At 33.2% G+C, this 8,300-nt stretch overlaps 1 protein-coding gene across 1 annotated transcript; it reads left to right on the forward strand.

Annotated features, from left to right (window-relative positions):
* Positions 1-3,220: 3,220 nt before the first annotated feature.
* Positions 3,221-5,197, forward strand: LOC139493014 (uncharacterized). The gene has a single exon (XM_071281157.1). It carries the CDS (start codon positions 3,221-3,223, stop codon positions 5,195-5,197), a length of 1,977 nt encoding a protein of 658 aa, XP_071137258.1.
* Positions 5,198-8,300: the final 3,103 nt, after the last annotated feature.

The following is an 8,300-nucleotide window of genomic DNA, read 5'->3' on the forward strand; positions in this document are numbered from 1 at the left end:
TCCTGCTCCACATGTGGCACCCGTCGTGTTGCTTATGTGATAAATCCGGTAAATAGTATAATTCGGTAGGTCACATACATGAAAGGGAAGGGGATTGTAGGTACGACGGAAAGAACTTATCCGATATCATTTGTGAAACGGTTATTCCATAACGGTCAACCAACTCGTGATGGCGTCCGTAAAATTAACGAAGTGATGATTTCAACTTCACCATTTGGTGAACTCTTGATTTAATAGCTTCCTTGTGAGCAACAACCCTCTATCAAGAAAATCATGATAGGAAAAGCAAGCACGGGAATATCGTATCAATTTGGAGATATATACTACCGTATGCAGGTGCTGCTGGAATATTGCTACTTAGAAATGGAAAGTTCACAATTGGAAAGCTGAAATCATCTCTTTTGTCGTAAAAATTTGATTTCAACCGACCCTCATTGTCAATTTCTAGATGTAAGTCAAGGTATGAGGACGACTTAACTGTATCTGTTAATTGTATCCTTTATATCTTATTCAATGGGATAGATGCCATCTATCCTCTTGAGCAAGAGATAAACTACTGGACCGAATTTAACCAAACTTTGCCACAATCGTTATAGGGGTATCTAGATTGAAAAATGTGTTCGATGACCCAGCCAACCAACCAAGATGGCCGCCATGGCTAAACATAGAATATAGGGGTAAAATGTAAATGTTTCAGATGAAGCGGACAACCCATTCTTGGGTTTCTGCCCCTGAAATGGTAATTTTAAGGAAATTTGGCTGTTTTTAGTTATTATCTTGAATGTTTTTAGCTCACCTGGCCCGAGTGGCCAAGTGAGCCTTTCTCATCACTTGGCGTTCGTCGTCCGTCGTCGTTAACTTTTACAAAAATCTTCTCCTTTGAAACTACTGGGCCAAATTTAACTAAACTTGGCCACAATCATCATTGGGGTATCTTGTTTAGAAATTGTGTCCAGTGACCCAGCCAACCAACCAAGATGGTCACCATGGCTAAAAATAGAACATAGGGGTAAAATGCAGTTTTTGGCTTGTAACTTAAAAATCAAAGGATTTAGAGCAAATCTGACAGGGGTAAAATTATTTATCAGGTCAAGATCTATTTGTCCTGAAATTTGCAGATGAATCGGACAACCCGTTGTTAGGTTGCTGCCCCTGAATAAGTAATTTAAAGGAAATTTTGCTGTTTTTGGTTATTATCTTGAATATTATTATAGATAGAGATAAACTGTAAACAGCAATAATGTTCAGCAAAGTAAGATTTACAAATAAGTCAACGTGATCAAAATGGTCATTTGACTCCTTTAGGAGTTATTGACCTTTATAGTCAATTTTTAACCATTTTCCGTAAATCTTAGTAATCTTTTAGAACAATCTTCTCATCTGAACCTACTGGGCCAAATTAAACCAAACTTGGCCACAATCATCATTGGGGTAACTAGTTTAAAAAATGTGTCCGGTAACTTGGCCAACCAACTAAGATGGCCGCCATGGCTAAAAATAGACCATAGGGGTAAAATGCAGTTTTTGGCTTATAACTCAAAAACCAAAGCATTTAGAACAAATCTGACAGGAAGTGAAATCGGTGATGATTTATCTGCCCTGGAATTTTCAGATGAATCAGAAAACCGGTTGTAAGGCTGCGGCCCCTGAATTGGTAATTTGAATGAAATTTTGCTGGTTTTTTTGTTATTATCTTGAATATTATTATAGATAGAAATAAACTGTAAACAACAATAATGTACAGCAAAGTAAGACCTAAAAATAAGTCAACATGACCAAAATGGTCAATTGAACCCCCTTAGGAGTTATTGCCCTTCATAGTTAATTTTTAACAACTTTCATAAAATTTGTATATTTTCACTATAATTTTTAACTGAAACTACTGGGCTATGTTCATAATAGATAGAGATAATTGTAAGCAGCAAGAATGTTTAGTAAAGTAAGATCTACAAACACATCACCATCACCAAAACATAATTTTGTCATGAATCCATCTGTGTCCTTTGTTTAATATTCACATAGATCAAGGTGAGCGACACAGGCTCTTTAGAGCCTCTAGTTAAAGATAGAGATAAATAGTAAACAGCAATAATGTTCAGCAAAGTCAGATCTACAAATAAGTCAACCTGACCAATTGGTCAGTTGATCCCTTAAGGAGTTATTGACCTTTATAGTAAATTTTCCGTAAATTTTTGTAATCTTTTACAAAAATCTTCTCCTCTGAAACTACTTTGAAAAATTTAACAAACTTGTCCATAATCATCATAAGGGTATCTAGTTTTAAAAATGTGTCCGATGATCCTGCCCGTGAACCAAGAAGACCGACATGGCTAAAAATAGAACATAGGGTAAAATGTAGCTTTTTGCGTATATCTCTGACTCCAAAGCATCGAGAGCAAATTTGACATGGGGTAAAATTGTTTATCAGGTCAAGATCTATCTGCCTCAAAATTTCAGACCAATCAGGCAACCTGTTGTTGGGTTGCTGCCCGTGAATTGGTAATTTTAATAAAATTTAGCAGCTTTTGGTATTATCTTTAATACTATAATTATAGATGAAGATAAACTGTAAAAAGCAATAATATACAGCAAAGTAAGACCTACAAATAAGGTCAACATGGCCATAATGGGAAATTGACGCCTGAAGGATGTATTGCCTTTTATAGTCAGTTTTTAACAAATTTCATAAATTTTGTAAATTTTTATAAATTTTAATAAATATTGTCCACTGTTACTACTGTGCCAACTTCATTACAGATATAGAGAATTGTAAGCAGCAAGAATGGTAAGTAAAGTGAGATCTACAAACACATTAGCATCAACAATACACAATTTTGTCATGAATCCATCTGTGTCCTTTGTTAAAAATATATACACATAGAGCCTCTAGTTTTTCCCCCGTGAAATCTTTGTTTCTCCAAAACAGTCCAAAGAAATTAAAAAAAAATGTTTTTGTAAAATTTTATAGAATACACGAGAATAAAAGAGAATAAAAGAAAAGACAGAAGAAGAGAAATAAAATAAGGAAATACAAAAAAAGTTTTTGTCAAATTAATTTTTAACTAGCTATAAACATCCTAAATAATTATCTATGTATATCTTCATAGTCAAACGACCAAATCTTGCAAATTCATATTAACAAGTGCATATTGATTTTCATTTTACAGCATGCCTAGAAAAAAGAAAATGTACTAAAGCGATAACAAAACAAATCATCAAAATGTCAAAGTCAGATAGAATAAAATCACTTGAATTTTACGCATATCTGTGTCAGAAAGTGGGATCAGAAGAAATAGTAAAGTCAAGGCGGTTGCTATATACTATAGGAGATATAGCCATGGATAATAATTATCCCCGCATAAGCAGTGGTAGTAAAGGGGAAGGACTTAATTTTAAAGGTAGTGACACCGATGTTATGTTTATAGAACCTGATTTTAGAGTATACGAATCAATGAGTGATGTCATTGATCGTTGGGGAGTGTCATTGCTCATGGACACCAACGAAACGCCACCATGTTTCACATACCTCAATATATTACCTAAATATGGCGTAACGTTTGTGTTTACTGAACAAGTGCGAGAAAATAAAAATGGTAAGATGTTACTTTCAAGCGAACTTTTCAAAATACATCGTTTAAGACATTTAATATTAACAAAACCTATGTTAAATAATATTCATGGTCCATGTATATCGGATGATTTAGAACAGAATGATATTGCATATTGTATCAAATGTGATAAATGGATATCACAAGCACAACCATGGATCAGCAGACCACGTACAGAATGGCCACCACCTGATCTTATTTCACAAATAATATCATTAGGCGTCTTATTTGTTCCTATTGGTTGCAAAGGATCCGTTAATGAAAATTTTGAATGGAGGATATCGTTTTCAGTTGCAGAAAAGATGCTGATATTTTCCTTCTGTCATACCCAGTTACTGTGCTATGCTTTATTGAAAATCTTGTTGAAAGAAATAATAGAGAAGTTACCAGGTTTAAAAGGGTTATTGTGCTCATATTTCTTAAAAACTCTAATGTTTTGGATATCTGAAGAATTGGATCTGTCTGTTTGGCGACCAGACAACATTATTCCTTGTTTTATTGCATGCCTACAGAAATTGTTATACTGTGTAGAGTATTTAACACTATTGCACTATTTTATTCCTAACAATAACCTTTTCTATTCTCGGTTCGACATAAGTAACAAACGGAAATTAGTCGGTCTTCTTCAGAATGTATATCAGAAAGGCATTCACTGTTTTTCATCTTCAGTAACTCTCCATGATTATCCTATTTCTTCATGTAATATGAGAAGGCAATTAAGCCCAAAAACGATATTGGCACAAGAAACAATTCATCTTTTTTCCTTTGGAAGAGCTAAAGGAAATATTTACAGATTGATGAATAACATTATGCATCATTCCAAAAGTTGTACGTCGAGAAGCATTTTTAACTTATTTTTTGCAGATGCACACCATTTCGTATCTGAGACACCAAGTATTCATTGCATACCTACTAACAAACAGCAATACTTCAAATACAAACTTTACCGTAGTCAATTATTGATTGGTGTTAATTCAGATGCTTTATCAGGATGGCTGCTGTTAGCAACATTTTTCTATAGTCATAAACATTACACAGAAGCATTAATCATAACAGACCATGTCTTGTCAAAGTACACAGACAAAACAATTCCTGTTCCGGTGGAAACATCTTGTAATATCGTTGTATTTCATGAATTACATGATAATGTAATGGAATTAATGAAACATGAAAAGACAATCACTATAGTAAAAAACTTAACAAATCTTGACATCAACCTTGATTCGAAGTCATTGGCGGTTTTACCAGAATTGCAACAGGACGCTCAGGACCCTTGTATGGTATATGCTTGCAAACCAATGGCACATTTCATTCACTTTCTGAGCTATTACTATCGTGGAAATGTTGATGCATACGAAAATGCATTTATGAGACTATTACGGGAATGCATCGATAACATGAATAACAAACAAACCGGTTCTGAGCGTATGGGTAAAATGTTCCAGTTATTTTATACAATGTACTTCCTGGGAATTTCTGCACAGATGATTGGAGAATCGGATTTGGCGAAAAATATCTTTCGGTCAATAGCTATATGCGATGTCTATAATTCCACTTCTGCAGCATCTAGACTGTCGAAACTCATTTGAAATTATTTGTTTCAAAGTCATTATATATAAGGATAATGATTTAACTACTTAAAACGTGGAATAGTAATAAACAATTAATTTGATTAACATTATTTCACTGTATATGAAAAATTTTCACGATTGAAAAATAAGGTCATCACAGTTTGGCGACATTTTGTTCAAGCTAGATCACAAAATAAAGATCGAGTGATGTTCTTACCCAATATGTTCTTTTTTACTGGATGGAGGCGTTTTAACTGTCAATTCCCGTTCGAATGGTTTTACACATGTATTTTTTTGGGTCCCATTATGGCTTGCTGTTTGGTGTGAGTCAAGGCTCTGTGTTGACATATAATGGTTTACTTGTACAAAGCTGAGTTGTCTCATTGGCACTCATACCACACCTTCTTACATCTAATTGATTATAAACAAGAACAGAAATGTATTGTATTATATCATTTGATGCAGTTAAATTGTCTTCTGGGAAAAACGCTTGCTCTCACTGAAGCTAACGGTAAATATTTGAAAGGATTGTTAAACAAAACAAATTCATTCGTCATTCGTCAAAATCGTCCCTCGTAAACGTTCCTACATAATTGAGATCATATTTCATAATAGACCAAATACATGTAACAATTTAGATTGAAATAATACATTCTAATTTCTAAATTGAAGAATATTGTTATAGTTGTTTGACCCATATTTACTTTTAAACGAAATACAGAAGGCTTAGTGTTCTACGCAAGAAAAAGAAACCGATATGGGTTACGGGCGAAAATAGATTTCTTTTTTCATTTTGATGACTGAAGGTGTTTAATTTAATCAAAATTGTTATTAGTAAAACAAAACAAATGTCAACGGTGATGTTTTTAAATTAGACAAAGTGAAGAAAGAAAAAATAATTTAAATTGTTCATTTTAAAACTTTGAAGTTTCAGACAAAGTTAAACTTGGAGTTCAGAATTTTTGTGATTTTACTTTTCAAATTGATTGGATTATAATTTAAGGTCATTTTTTGGTTATATAACTATTCAACTGTTTCGTTTCTTATACATCAATGGCTTTTAAATATTCGGCTTTGGGCATTCCTGGTTAAGTTATGTTAAATTTAGCCGAACGCTTCGGATGCAGTACATTTATAACAGGCATAAATGTTTTTTTCTACTTTTTTCTAAAGACAACATATGGTCTTGACATATAGAAAGGTATCCGTTTATTCGTTATATCCATACCACTTGTAAATTCCATTTTTTGCGTTTATTGATCATATGGCACATAACACTTCATTTAAACAAAAAATCATGGCAAGTATAACTAAACCAAAAACACAAAAACGATGTTCCCCTCAATGCTGTGGAAACTTCATATAAAGGATTTTCCCGCTTTGCCACTAGTGGATACGTACTATTCAAGTTATGTACCCTTCCAGATAACCTGAAATCTCCCACAAGTTTCGTAAGATTTGTGTCGCTCGGTCTCGATTTATGCGCAGTGTATTCTGATTAAAAAAAAGATCCATTGTCTAAACTTTTGTTGCAAGTATTTGAAAATACCCGGTTTACTATCTATTCTACCAAATATTGCACCAGTGAAAACAATTTACACTTGAAATATCTGAAGATGTGTATGATTGCGACAAAATGAAAGAACTCCGAAAAGTCTGTTGACGGCAAAACAAAGCATTTTATGATTCTTGTAAGCAAAGCTTTGTCATATGATGTTTGCACTTATTAAAGTCATATTAAACTTCAAATTAAAATAAAAAGTAATATACTGGTGTTTTATATTTATAGTGTTTTAGTTTTTAAGTCTTTCAATTTGATTCGTCTACACATAAATATATAATATTAGGTCATGATCAATGTCAGGAAAATATAAACTTCTTTGTATGAGGCTAAGATGCTGGGAAAGGGAGAGGTTCAACCGAATCCTTTTCCAGTTTTGCGCACTGTACGAAAAAAAGTTTAAATTTCTATGATATTGACATAATATTGTATTTATACTGCAACTTAAATTAATACATTTATAGCTTTTTTAATAGTACCACAAAATGTCAAACTTATTTTCATCCCTGATTGTGGAAAAAGTGTTCCATGATAAAATTCACATTATACAAAATATAGCTATGTTACTATATATAGAAAATAAACACAACTAGTTGCAGTATAAAGTGATGTAAAGCGATTACAAATCAATCACCAATCCATCAATTTATGTAGTAAAACTAACAACTTCCGAAGCAAGGTTGTCGGCTCTCCGAACTTTCCCGAAGTCCTGCGTTTGATTGCCGAGTTTATGAGCTTCGGTCCTTGCTTGGAAGTTGTAAAACTAAAACACACAATACAAATTCTGTAAAATACCGCTACCAACATAATGACTACTAAACATTTGTTGAACAAGCAGTAAAAGACGGAATATAGGATTTTGAAAGCGAATTCATAATTTGTTGTTGAAACAAGATAATTAACAATTTTGTACAGCTATTTCAATTTATGATATAAAAATAAAAAGATATGATATAACTGCCAATAAAACTTACAAAGACTTGCAATTGTTCTAAAATATCTAAATATAATATGTAAGAGGACTGTTTCAGAATTCATACAGTATTAACAGAACTGCATTGTATTCCAACAAAACAGTCCGATCTTAATATATATACATGGTAACTTGGTTCAGTAACATGCATAAGATATAGCTAGAATTGTACTTCGCAAAACGGCAAGTGCAGCTCTGAAATCTGTATTCCGCAGTAATTGTTCTACCAATATAACAATACAAATACTGTTCAAGTGATTTGACAGTACATAAAATCAGATATAGTTATAGAATTGGCACCCAAGTACAATGCATGAGTTGACGGTGGGATCAAAACTCATCAAAATTAAAATAAAAGGAAAATGGACGACGCAATGACCAAAGCAAACAAAAAACGTTGAGACATGCTCACAAGACACAATGTAATAAAATAAGAATTAAGCAGCAGGAAACCCACAACACATCATGGTGAGCACTATGAAACGGATGTGTTAGCAGTCCAGTTCTACCACTGGCAGTCTCTTTGATGCTTTTTTTTTCTAAATCAACGGTCACATAAGTTATGAGGGCGTACATAAATCTTTGAA

Source organism: Mytilus edulis, chromosome 10 (assembly GCF_963676685.1).
Source record: "Mytilus edulis chromosome 10, xbMytEdul2.2, whole genome shotgun sequence".
Taxonomy (NCBI): domain Eukaryota; kingdom Metazoa; phylum Mollusca; class Bivalvia; order Mytilida; family Mytilidae; genus Mytilus; species Mytilus edulis.

Coding starts and splice junctions, on each gene's coding strand:
- LOC139493014 (XM_071281157.1), top strand. CDS start 3,221: ATGTCAAAGTCAGATAGAATAAAATCACTTGAATTTTACGCATATCTG.